The 14312-nt window shown below is 34.0% G+C and overlaps 2 protein-coding genes across 2 annotated transcripts; both read left to right on the top strand.

Moving 5' to 3' along the window:
- The first annotated feature begins 1585 nt into the window (after positions 1-1585).
- On the top strand, positions 1586-3285 carry LOC105168603 (putative pectate lyase 2). The gene is made up of 4 exons (XM_088883589.1): positions 1586-2291; positions 2386-2489; positions 2582-2720; positions 2820-3285. The coding sequence occupies exons 1-4, from the start codon at positions 1593-1595 to the stop codon at positions 3039-3041; spliced, it is 1164 nt and encodes a 387-aa protein (XP_088739715.1). The 5' UTR covers positions 1586-1592; the 3' UTR covers positions 3042-3285.
- A 6791-nt stretch (positions 3286-10076) lies between these two features.
- Positions 10077-11939, top strand: LOC105168600 (putative pectate lyase 16). The gene is made up of 4 exons (XM_011088735.3): positions 10077-10791; positions 10883-10986; positions 11078-11216; positions 11314-11939. Exons 1-4 carry the CDS (start codon positions 10141-10143, stop codon positions 11530-11532), a joined length of 1113 nt encoding a protein of 370 aa, XP_011087037.3. The 5' UTR covers positions 10077-10140; the 3' UTR covers positions 11533-11939.
- Positions 11940-14312: the final 2373 nt, after the last annotated feature.

The following is a 14312-nucleotide window of genomic DNA, read 5'->3' as shown; positions in this document are numbered from 1 at the left end:
GATAACCTCAGAAAAAATAATTAAAATTATTTAATATTTAATTTAAGAGTAATTAATAAAAAAATTCTTTGAGCTCGATTTGATGGTATAAAAAATTAAACTGAAATTTAATTTTTTTGTCTGATAAATTTTTCAAATTTGATTTGAACTCAATTCAATTATCCACAAAAAATTAAGTAATAGAGATTTACACCAATTTTTCTTAACTTTTATTTATTTTTTCTCATTTAAAAGAGATGGATCACTATATCATTAGTACAAGGGTAAATTACTACAAACTCCTATCAGGTTTGTCATAGTTACAAGTACCTCTATATTGTTTAAATAATTATAAATGCCTTTTAAAATTAATAGACATCCAACAAATGCCCTCTACAATAAGCTGTCACAAATGGGTATATGTTAAAATAATCGTTAATTTCAAATGGTATTTATAATTTTTCAAATAACGAAGGTATAATTATAATTATGCCAAATCTAAAAAAAAAAATCATTATAATTTACTCTTCATATAATTTAGTTACTCAAAACAAGAGAGAAAAGGAAATCTATTCTTTACTATAAGAAAAATAAAATTAAAAACCAAATATTGAATAATGTTGAGTGTACATGATAATATATATATTTGTGTATATATGGTTTCAACGTCTTCAAGTTATTGATTAATATTTATTATAAAATTGTTTATTATGTATATGAGTATTGCATGTCATGCTTACCAGTTTAAATGAATTTAACGCATGTCCGTAACATCAGCCCCTGCATGAGTCCTAATGCGTCGCAATTTCCCCCGGACACAACCCCCAAATTTCAGTCTCATAATCTTTGTCTGCCTCAAAAATATGTCACGCAAAACGAATTCTTTTGGCTTTAATTCAAATTTATATTCATCACTGCTCTATACAACCATAATTATAAATTACTATCAACAAACATATATAGTTGATTAATTAATTTCAGTATAGTTCTTTAAACTTTTTATACATATGAAGCGCATTAAGCCAATCCAACCCAGGGCCAGGTCTGTAAATGGTCTCAGCCAACTCGGATGTATTATTGTTCAAATTTGTTTGAATATCTATTCTGTTTCAAAAATCGAGTTTGGGTTGAAGATTAATCTAATCGAGCCAATATAAACTTCAATCAGAGCTAATTGAATCGAGCTCGAACCACTTAAAAATTTACTGAACAAAATTTTCTGGTCAAATTTGGTTTGATAAATTCAACTTATTAAGTTGAAAGGAGTTTTTATCAAAAAAATTCAATCCACTATCAATAATTTGATTTATTTTTCAATCTTAATACAATCTAATAATTATTTTCATACTAAACAAAATATTTGAGTTCAGATTCTCTCCAGACTCGGCGATTTCAAGGCTGAGAATTAGATATTTGCGAAAGTCAAGAACCCTCACACCACCTCGTGCGATCACGTCTATCATCTTGCACAAAATCTTAGCCAAAACCAAAGAAACATTCCTATGTAAACGTGGAAGCCACCTACATTAATTAGCATCACCACCTAAATATGCATATAAAAAGCAACATCCCTTCATTAAATTCTTGCACCTCAATACTTCACTGTCCTAGCCATGGCCTCCTCACCATCTCTCCCACTTACACTTGCTCTCGTTCTTGCTTGCACTTCAACAACACTAGTGCTTGGTTCTTACAACCCTCCGCCCAATTCATACAGCAAGAAAATCATGAACCCAATAGACTCCTGTTGGAGGGCCAACTCCATGTGGGCTTCCGACCGCCGTGCTCTGGCGGATTGTGTCGTCGGGTTCGGGAAGGATGCAGTCGGAGGGAAGTATGGTGCAACGTATGTTGTGACGGATCCATCGGATGACCCGGAAAGTCCCAAACCGGGTACACTGCGGTATGGTGCGATCCAAGAAAAACCACTGTGGATCATTTTTGCAAGAAGTATGGTTATTAGACTAAAGAATGAGCTGATGATGAATAGTTACAAGACCATAGATGGGAGAGGGGCCAAAGTGGAGATTGCTTATGGGCCGTGCATAACTATACAACATGTTAGTCATGTGATCATACATGGTATTAGCATTCATGATTGTAAGCCCGGAAATCAAGGCATAGTTCGGGACAGCCCGATTCACATGGGCCATCGTCGGGGCTCTGATGGTGATGCCATTGATATATTTGCTTCCACGGATATATGGATTGATCATTGTTACCTAGCACGTTGCACTGATGGGCTCATCGATGTGATTCATGCCTCGACTGCCATCACCATTTCTAACAATTACTTCTCCCAACATGATAAAGTAAGTAGCTACCTAGCTACATTTTTTGTCATTGACACACATAATTCATGTTCATTATTGTGTTTAATTTACCTACTTTAACATGTTTTGACAGGTTATGTTATTCGGACACGACGACAACAATCTAGAGGACAAGAGCATCAAAGTCACAGTTGTCTTTAACCATTTTGGCCCCGGTTTAGTGCAAAGAATGCCGAGGTATGTATATACGTTTGATGTCTCATTTTAGATTTTGCAGTGAATCATGTTACTTAAGACTCTAAAAGTAGTTAATTAATTATCACGAGCAGGGTCAGGCTAGGTTATGCACACGTGGCTAACAACAGATACGACCAGTGGGAGATGTATGCCATTGGTGGAAGTGCTGATCCAACCATCTTCAGTGAAGGAAACTACTTCATGGCGCCTAATAGTCCTGATATAAAACAAGTGAGTCGAATGTTGTTCTTAACTATGTTACAATAACAGGAAACTGGCAAGTTTTCACATAGACATAGTCGTAAGCTAATTGTGCAACATATTGAACAGGTTACAAAGAGAGAGGTTACAAGTAGTGGGTGGAAGAACTGGAAATGGAGGTCGTCGAGGGACAAATTCTTCAATGGGGCTTATTTTGTTCCTTCTGGATATGGGAGCTGCGCGCCAGGTTACACTAAAGCTCAGTCGTTTAACGTTGCTGATGGGTCGATGGTGCCTGCTCTGACAGCCGACGCCGGCCCCTTGGGCTGTACTGCCAGTAAAGCATGTTGACATACTTTGTGTAAATACCTTTGCTTGGTTAGTTGTCACACATGAATACCACCTGCACTAATTGCGCAGGCAGAAAGGTCAATTGTTAGAATCTCCGTAGGGGTTCTTCATTTTTAGCTAGAATAGTTGTTAGCAGCAGGTTGGGCTAACAAGAACCAGTTAGCCAGCGTTTCGATCTTTTAAAAACTTGACCATTCTGTAAATTTCACTTCTTTAATGGAACGTTTTTGTCCGAAGAATTACCCTTACTATAGGACTGGTTGATTTATCGCTAGCCGTAAATCATGTCTGTAAACACAGAGCTTCCACAAGGTAATTATATCTATTAACATCTCCCATGAGGACAAGAAAAAGTGTCAGGATTCATCAAGCAAGCAGTCTCCCATATCCCTCGTTGAGGAACAGGGGATTTCCTGGAAATTGCTCTGATCAGCATGTTTATGCTTCTCTGTATGTTGCTCCAGAAGAAACATCTGATTTAAATATCAGTTTCCTAAACTGTAACAATGTGAATATCTGATGTTTGGATCACTCACACAAGTTACCAGAAGCTAAAACCTTGGTGAAAATCATCCAAAAGCTACAAACTCATATTTTCAGTTTGGCTTAAATGCAGGTGCTGTGATTTTGGTCTTTAACTTGTGAGCATAGCAATTTAGTTCCGTATGTTTTAATTTTCTCGATTTTAACACAAAATTGATCAGAACTTTTAAAGTTGGCCAGATAGTAATGTGTGATTTCGGCCAATTTTCTCCTGAAATTGTGAAAATAAAAACATACAGGACTAAATTGCTATTATAGTAAGTTACAGGATTAATATGTCAAATGTCTTTAATTACGGGACTTAAATGCAATAAACTTTTGTAGTTTTAATTAGCGGACACATATCTCGAATTTTCTGTCGTAAATCCTATTTTATCTTCTACCCATTAAACATATATAAAATACATGATGACATTGCCATCTTTATATGTTGAATGGAGTAGAAGATGGAATAAAATTTGCAACAAAAAAAATTCAATCTGATTACTTATTAGGGAAACTCTGAATTCCAGGCATGAGATGTATTCTGCTGTTAAAAAGTCTTCCCCAATAATAGAAGTTGAGACGACCTTATCAGCCTGCGAAATGGCGCAAGTCAAAACCCCATTTTTAAATAAAACTAGGAACATTTCTCTCATTTTAAGAAATAAAACACATCAGAAAGTTGAAGTCCTCATAGCAGCACTACTCCGAAAAGGGGCAGGGAGCCATGATTACTCAAGATTAATGCTTGACAGGTTAAAATTAACACCACAAAAAATTGATTTCATTGCCTAATATCAAATATCAATACCTTCTCCTCTGATCAGTAACAAAAATTGGTCGAATCATATATATGAATATATACATCTCTATGAATACATGAAAAGAATCAATTAGGGGGCAGATTGATACAGATGGGAGAAGAAGAAGCCCATGATGTTTTGCATGGGGAGGAAGAACGAACATGCAACAGCATAGACCTGCAAAGCGGGCAGGTGAACTGGCATCTGTCCAGCCATTTCTCCAGGCACCCCACGTGAAATACGTGCCCGCATTTCGGCAGTTTGTTCACCAATTCCTCTTTCTCGAACTCAGTCAAGCAAATCGAGCACATTTCGTCCTCATGAGCGTCACAACTCACTTCTCCTCCATTCTTGTTGCCCATCATCAGCTCTAGTTCTTGAAACTGGGAGACTGGAAGATCCAGCTCCCAGTCCGGGTTCTCATCATAGCTGCTGCTGCAGGCTTGACGGTGCGGGTCGATTAGGAAGGTGAAGAATCTTACAAAAGCCTGCGCTATTTGGAGAAACGGGATCCATACACAAGCGTAGAGGATCAATGTAAAAGTGGACAAATGCGTTTCTGCGTACAGGCAAATCATTCTTGATGATTCCTGATCAAGATCAAGCTGCTGGCTAGTGCTAATTGCTGTGTTTCTCAAACAGATTTGATGAGTATATATGTAAGTAAGCAGTGTGGATTTGGGGAGACAGCTGAAGAGATGAAGAGTGAAGGAAAATGAGAAGTGAGGTTGCGTTTATATAGTAGAAGGAATGGGCGGGGAAATGATGAAAGGTTATAAGTCAACGTGGAATTTTGGTGAAAAATATGATGTTGGGTTTGTGCAGTGCTAGTTAAGGTTTTGACTTTTGGGGGTTGTGAGAGGGGCTGCAAGAAAACAATGGGGTTTGAATGAAGAACACTCAAGGGGGCTGGGGGGGTTGCAAATAATATTCTATATATATAGATATATGTTTATTTAATAATATATATATATATATATAAATGGAAACTAAGGGTGCTGCAGCCGAGGTATAAAATCTTGTGGGGGGGGTGGGGGGTGGTGGAAGGCCGGCGCCGACCCCACATTCCCGCCGGTCATCTCTCTTTTCTTGGATTATATAATTCAGAACAAACCACCTGCATATCCGTTGTTGTTTACTATATATATTAACATGGGAGAAATGGAAAGTTGAGTTTCAATTATTGTTAATTTATTTAATCATATATCCTCTTCGTTTTTTGTGATACTTTTATTTTTTTTCCCTGTTCTAATGTTCTTGTCCCTTTTTTTTTTAGTGATTGAAATGTATTTTGATTCAATAATTATTGGTGTTGCTAGGCTCCACCTTTATTTTTTTCGATAATGTTGTATTTGGATTTGAGTTACAAATTTGAAGAAAATAATTTTATATATAAAAAAATATATAACTTAATTAATATTTCACAAAATATATTTATAATTCAAAATGAGAATTAAAAATTTTAAAATCTTTTGAAATATAGAAATATCAAAAATTTGTTACTAAATATTTAAAGTTTCATTTAAATCCATCAATTCAAACATAACAAGATTAGGTTTACGCATCAATAATATATTTGTTTGCCCTTAACACACATCTATATATATATAATATTTGGACTTGCCTTGAACATATACATATCTGTAGAAGTCTAGTCCTTGATATAAAAAAAATAATTAAAGAAATTAGTTAAATAGAAGAAACTGATATTTCAGCTCAATTATTGGTACAGATAAATGTATGTTGGCAAAATTAATTATAGACTTGTGCTTGTTTTATAATACTCTCAGCGCCACTATACAAATACATGAATCTTGTTTTCAGGTGATAATATATTTCTATCACCTCAGCTTATGTTAATTTGGTCAAAATTGATGCCTTAACTCCCTGCAATTCTTGAAATTTATTAGCAAAATTATCAATTATTATTTTCAATTTTGGTGGTGTATATTCTATTATCTTTAAATTTATGATTACAATTAATAGTACATCAATTCGATTGATACATCAATATATAGTTTATGGTAAATTATACTTAGGCCCTGCTCTAAAAATGTAAAATTATACTTTCTCTCACATAAGTTTTAAAATTATACTTACACCTTCTCAAAAAATTTTATTATTTATACATGTCCTTTTGTTAGACAACCACACCTCTCTGAAAAATTAAGATATCATAGAAGAGAAAATTTAATATTAATATCTTTAACAAGTCTATAATAACTTAAAATTTCCAAGATGCCATCAAAAAATAATAACAAATTTGATGGGCTTTTTTTTTTTTTTTGGGCCCTTTTGAAAGTTCATTTTTCATAATTATAATTGTTGCAAAATTCAACTGTTGACATATATTTGTCTATTCAGTTTCTCTAGTAATTGACTTTGTATTAAGAATTATGGTTGATTAGATACTCTTTTCTTTGACTTGCACATTTAAAGAGGCAATTTTGGTGCAAAATTCATGCACCCCATTTTATTTTGTGTGTAATTGGACTAGTATATAATATATATTTACTTTGATTTTTCATTGTAAGACGAGGCACCACTTCTGCTCAATATTCTATACATTAGAATAATTAAGTGTTGGGTGGGGCTATTTGGTGCAGGTTCACAATCCAATGTTTTCAAAATTAAATTATTTCAAATACTTTTTCTTTTTCCTATCTAATTTCTTTCCACCAATTAAGAATATTAGGATGTTTTCTAGGTTAGTTCTTGCTATTTTTTATTGGTATTTTCTTACGTCTCACACCAATTATTCATAAAAAATATAATAACTTATAAGTCGCTGCTACGATCAATGTCCCATTGCTCAAAGAGAAGGCCCTTAAAACTTATGATCTGTACAAGCTCATTCTCTCTATAATTGATGTGGGATTTGTGCATTTTTAAGGTTTTTTCGTTTAAAATATTATATGAAAGAGGAGAAAATTAAAATAAATAATAGATCACAATTAATATTTTCTTATATCCTTTTTCAATAATTTTAAAATATGCATGAATAATATATCCAAGATAAAGAAATTTAAAGAGGGTCATATTGTGTAAAAATAAAAATGTTTCAGAATATTTTCCTTCATATATATTTTATCAACAAAAAAATAATTACTCTCACCCTTGAGGCGTAACAGAACAATATAGATTTATACAAAGAATATTAATTACCAAAAATTAACCTCAAACAACCTACAGTTATTAGCTCATTAATTCTAAAATAGATAAATAACTTAAACATAAATACTATGTGAAAATTATTTTTTAAAATTATATACTAATTACTGATGTAAGCAAGCATTCACATTAGTTGTAGACGAGAAGTTTGAATGGCTTATAAGATCCAATGCTTCTTCTCCAGAGCAAAGCACTTATTCTATACAAAATCATAGGACTCATACGAAGATAAAATAAACAATACCTAGTGCAATGGAGAACCGATTGAATTGTAAGTCAGATCATTTAGATGTCTTTTCAAGATAAAATTATAAAATTTATGAAAATAAAATAAATAATACCTTATACAATATCTCAAACAATGAGACACCAACACATCCCAAGCCACAAAAAATGCATAACTTCAATCAATCAGAATGAAACTTTTCGACGTGAATCTGAGTTGTGGGACAATAAAACTAATAATTGTGTAATTTAAGAGAGAGAGAGAGAGAGAAAAGTGAATTGGTAATGAAGAATTAGGAAGCACGTGGAAGTGGGGAAAGACAGGATTTGCGGAGCCGCGTAGGTGAAGCTTGTCATAATTGTACACTCATTGTTTTACTGCACATGCGCATCCCCGACACGTTCACATTCAGTTCAACACGCATCAAATATACACACTGCTCCACTCCACTCCATTTTCTCCAACTCATTCAATCCTATCCTATCCAATCCAACCCTGACAACTGTCATTGTAATCATTTCGTGTTTTGGAGTGTGACTTAATTAATTATACTCCTCACACCCACTCTTTTTTATCTTTTGGGCCGGACTAGCCCTTTTCTTTGAAAATTGGAAGCCCAAAACACCCTGGATTGAAGGGCTATGAGTTGGGCCTAATCCCTGCATGATCCAATTATATAGCTACTAATCAGTGATGAATCCCTTTGACACAAAGTCCAAACAATTCCAACTCTCAAATTAGCATAAACAACCAACACTAATGCATCCACACAATAGACTATTCGGGCCAACTCAATGGTTTGGGCTATAAGAATTCTTTTTACAAGTATTGGATTCAAATATTGGGCGTGTGTACGATTGGGTGCATCGTGGGCCCACCAAAAAAACAGATACTGTACCAACAATCATTTGGTTGAATGAATAACCTCTTTTTCGTTTTAAGCTCAAACCCAAATTTCTTGACCTCCCTTATTATTGTAAATTAATTATTTTGGGAAAAAAAATCACTGCTCAATAAGCTTTTTTAGATAAGTGAAGAAATTCTCTATTTATGTTTAAGATCACAACACATGCGTTTAATATGACCTTATAAATAGAAAATTCTAATATTAATTTACTAGTATCTATAAGTTTATAATTATATATTATTTATGATTCGTGTTGTATGTTGTCAGTTACTTTTCATCCTTGAAAAGGTTTGGAACCTGATGAAAGAGAGCAGATCGTTAGGTTTATTAAGAGGATTCCAACTAAAACCCTTCGATACTAAGTCAGTGAAGTATTTGATATTGAACAAGCGATCCAAATGCAATCTCAAGCAATAATAAATGTCTTACCATAAATGAACTGAACATGAGGTATTTATAATATTTAGGTGGATCCACTTGTCTGTTTGAAAGGTCTATTTGTAATATGCCATGTATAGTCATCTTAGCTCATATTAGAACAAATATTTATAGATTTTTCTAAATAAACGATTATTTCACATGAACCATAGATCTATAATGATCGATTAACTATGATAAGTCTATACATATTAGTGTTTTAATTAGATCTGAGCGGAGTCGAATAGAATGACGTGGATCCAAACATGCCCATAGATTGAAATTGAGCTCGCGGTTTAGGTCATGGTATAAACCACATCACTGAAAATTTTTACTCAAATTAAATTTGATCAAATCAAATATATCACAAAGTAAGTATACACTTACCAAATAATTAATTATTTTCTTAAAAATAATTGATTGATCATGATGGGTTTATAAATATTAGGATTTTTAGCATATCAGAGCCGAGTACAGAACCACACCTATTCACAAATTGAAAATTGTGCTGAGACTATAGGTCTTGGTACCACTTTAGAAGATTGCCCCTCCCCCCACATCACTTGTGCTGAGATAATAATAAATATAAATAATAATTATGGGGTTTTCCTTATTTCCATCGTTGTGCATCACTACATCACAGTGACATAATTTCGGGGTTCAATTCAACATGCAGGTACTATAAAACACAATGGAATTTATCAATTATATTAATCGGGCCGGAGCGGAATTATTAACAGTCAACAATACTAAAATAAACAATAATTCAGCCACTGAGGATATATGCCGACTCTGTACACCATAATCCTTAGTACAACCTTTGTGGGCTCGTGCTCACACGTTTGATTGGAGCTCCAAAATCTTACCAAACAACTGACTGAAAACTACATACAATCTTCCGACATGGCTGCCACAACCATGTTTAATTTGTACCTATTTATATGTTTCTTGTTACTGTTTCTTTCCTCCCAAACATCAGCCATGGCGGCAAATTCTTGTACTTGTCTTTTCATACTCACATGGCTATTGGCCTTGTGCATTTCAGGTTATATGGCTCATACACCAAAAGTTGTAAACAAAACTATCACAACATACCCGAGGCCCCGCACCAAGTTGATGAACAAAATCGATTCCTGTTGGAGATCGGACCCGAATTGGGAGTCGAACCGGAAAGCCCTAGCCGATTGTGCAGTAGGGTTCGGCAGCAATGCAATGGGAGGTAAGAACGGGGCAATATATGTGGTGACCGACCCATCGGACGACCCCGTTAATCCCAAACAGGGCACGCTCCGGTACGGGGCGATCCAGACCCAGCCACTTTGGATCATTTTCGAAAGGGACATGGTTATTACTCTTAAGAATGAGCTGATGGTGAACAGCTATAAGACCATAGATGGTAGAGGTGCAAGAGTCGAAATATCCAACGGGCCATGCATCACTATAGATGGTGTAAGCCATGTCATAATACATGGGATTAGCATTCATGACTGCAAGCCCGGGAAGGCCGGAATGGTCCGGAGCACGCCCGAGCACGTCGGAGAGAGGCTTGGTTCTGACGGCGATGCCATCAGCGTGTTCACGTCGTCCAATGTGTGGATCGACCATTGCTACCTGGCTCGGTGCACTGATGGTCTTGTAGACATCATACATGCGTCGAATCTTGTAACTGTTTCCAATAACTACTTCACTCAACACGACAAGGTATCCCTAATTTCTCACTACATATATCCTCCATCCATCGACAATTAGGGGTCTAGTCTTATTGGTTACATTAACACTGATCCAATATCAGGTGATGCTGCTGGGACATAGAGACGGATATACAGCCGACAGAATCATGAAAGTGACGGTAGCTTTTAACCACTTTGGCCCTGGATTAGTTCAAAGGATGCCAAGGTAATAAATTAAGAATGTAATGTGTCTAATTAATTTCCCAAATATTAATTGTTAGACTACTTAATGCTACATATTAACGTTTTACATGCAGAGTTAGATACGGATACGCCCATGTCGCCAACAACCGGTACGATCAGTGGATAATGTATGCAATTGGTGGGAGCGCGGATCCAACAATTCTCAGTGAAGGCAACTACTTTTTTGCTTCAAATGACCCTTATGCTAAACAGGTGGGAGCAATAAGTTAGTGAAAATGCATTTGAATTTGTTATTGGCAGTGCATTCATATTTATAAAATTAAGGCTCAATCTTTTGGGGGGCGGGCAGGTTACGAAACGGGAGACGCACGATGGGTGGAAGAGCTGGAAATGGAGATCGACAAAGGATGTATTTGTAAACGGGGCGTACTTTGTGCCGTCAGGTTGGGGAAGCTGTGCTCCAAACTATGCAACACCGCAGTATTTTGGTGCAGCACCAGGATCCTTGGTTCCTGCCTTAACATCTGATGCTGGCCCTCTCCTTTGTTTGCCTTATCAAGAATGCTAACCTATATAGTTCTCTATTATATACATATAAATTAAATTTGATCGAACCTGAATCAATTATACAGGAAGTGTAATATATTTAGGTTATAGTTAAGAGAAAGTAACCAATCACATAACAATTCTATTACACTTACTTTATAATTAATTTGATTCGATCAAATTTAATTTGCGTAAAATTTTTCCATATATATACACAGAGTGGCATGCTGTCAGGTTTTGTAATATCTTAAACCTAATCTCTGCCCTTTAAATTTTTTCCCTTTTTTCTTCTTTCTTTTTTTGGTGTGTGTGTGGGCGTGGGGGAATTATTTTGCGGTTGCCTCATTGTAAAATGATCCTTTTTCATTTCGGGATGTAAATCTTTTGTTGTTATTGTTCTAAGGAAAATGTACTTGTATTAATCTTCCTGACTACCATATTAAAGTGCCATTGTCTCATTTTACAGATTTAGTGGGCGTAGTCAAAATTTATTTAAAACATTTTTTGAGCACATACGTCTTTTAATTATTTTACAAAATAAATAAAATATTATATCTTAAAAATAAAAATTTCCAAGTGTTTAGATAAAATAAAATTATATAAGTTACTTATAAAATGTTAGTAATGGTAATTTTTGAACATATATGATTAAAATTGAAGAAATTTGTTAAAATTTTAAAATAAATTTATAATCGAATTATGAAACAATGATTTTGTTGACAGTTGGAAAAAATTAGTTTTTTTATATATATAGGGAAAAAAAAAATAATTCTTCTTAGAATCGTAAAAATTGGTGTTGAAGTATGTAGAGGGCCGCTAGAGGCCCAATCTTGCGACTTCACTTTGAATAAGGGTCATTGAAATTCCGTATACAAATCGACTCTAGCGGGTATAATTTTATTAAGAAAATCTATAAATAATAATCCCTTATATTTACCCGGGTATAGTTTTTGCTACATAGTATTTTAATTCTTGCAATCTTCTCTATCGTTTTTTATCTAAATTTATTGTTTTCTTTATGTGAAAGCAATGAACTATTATTATTTGAACTAAATTGGTTAAATTATATTTTTATAAAAAATTATATCTAAACAACACCTATTATGTCGTAGAACAACATCTCGCACGTTGATGGAGTTCAAACCCATCATCTCTAAAATCATGAAACCTCAACTTCACCAACCGAGATATGCCTCATTGGCATATAAATTTATTGGCTTAAGCATCATAGTATTATAATCGAGTTTTTCTGTTGTAGTTCATACTATTTTGCATCTTGTAGGTCACAATTTGGAATCGCAAACTCACCTTAACATATTTAGATCTTTCTTTATCTAGATTTGATCTAAGCAAACTTCCTAACTTAGACACACATCTATATAGATTTGAGCGATAAAATATTAATATATATATATATATATATATATATATTGATGGGATTTTCAAGAATGACGAATTAAAAACTCCACATAATCCATATTGCTTAATTTTCAAAATAGCAGAAGTCGATATTGTGTTGTCAAGTCCGAACAAAGGCATAGTTGTTCCATTAATTTTTATCCTTAAATTGAACAGTACTTAATCTATTTAAGTGCACATGCGTCTAAAATCGTTGATTCAGACACTACAAAGTCAGAAATCGAATTTATTGTTTGGTTGAGTTTATGGTGCGGGGATATATATATGATGATCTGAAACCCCTAATTATAAGAAATCAGGGTTCCCATTCCCTCAATTATTAGCAGCAGCTGCAGCCCTTACATTAAAAAATTAGGGTTAGGTATAGAAAAATTATCTTCACTTCTGGTCAATGCATTGATCAGTTCACACTCCTTCTCTCACATGAATATTGCTGGTGACGATCCCAATATATATTCTGATTTTGATTTTTCTTGTGCACATTCAGGATCCAAACATGGCGCAGACCTTTGTTAATTACAAGAACCCACGTCTCGAATAAGGTAATAAAGAATTGATCCAGCTCATCGTAATTCCTAAGTTCTAAAACTATATATATGTGTGTGTGTTCAAATATACTTTTGATCTTATAATTTGATATTTTGTTATTTTTATTATTTATCCAAATTTGCAAAAGAGACCTGACATTTAGCAATTTTGATCCTTCTGGTATTGAATTTTGCAAAAGTTGCTAGAATAGGTCATGTGCGCCTAACATGGTTCACTTAAATTGGGATTTTTGTTCTAATTGGTTCATTTTTGACAATATAGATGAATATTTTTTTAAAAAAAAAAAACGCGGTACATGATTTATCCCTATAATTTTTTCAAAATTTGGCATTAGAAGGACCAAAATTACGAAATGTCAAAAAGTTACAAGTCCCTGCAACTTTTAAAAAGATAAAAGATAAAAATATCAAATTATGAGGACCTGAGGGGCACATGATTTATTCCGACAACTGTTGCAAAATTCAGCAGTGAAATAATCAAAATCGCACCATATAAAAAAATTATAAAACTATTTTACAATCCTAAAAAGTTAAAGAATAAAAATATCAAAATATTGAAATTATAAGATCAAAAATATATTTAAAGCTATATATATATATATATATTTTATACTCATAATGAAAATTCAAGTGTGCGTGAAATATAAATGTAAACATGGTTACTTGCCTCAATGTCGACATTAATTATATATATGAAACCCTGCCCTTATCTAAAATCCGAGGTCGTCATGAGTTGTTGTCTTTTTGCTAATTTTTCAAATTTGAGAGAATTAAGGTATAATCACGTCATGGCGGTGTAATTTACCCATACTGTAGTAAATCCAATTGAAAGGGA

This window comes from Sesamum indicum, linkage group LG8 (assembly GCF_026168435.1).
Source record: "Sesamum indicum cultivar Baizhima isolate 11 linkage group LG8, ASM2616843v1, whole genome shotgun sequence".
Taxonomy (NCBI): domain Eukaryota; kingdom Viridiplantae; phylum Streptophyta; class Magnoliopsida; order Lamiales; family Pedaliaceae; genus Sesamum; species Sesamum indicum.
Note: the sequence above shows the minus strand (reverse complement) of the source record. Positions and strands in the feature narration are given on the sequence as shown.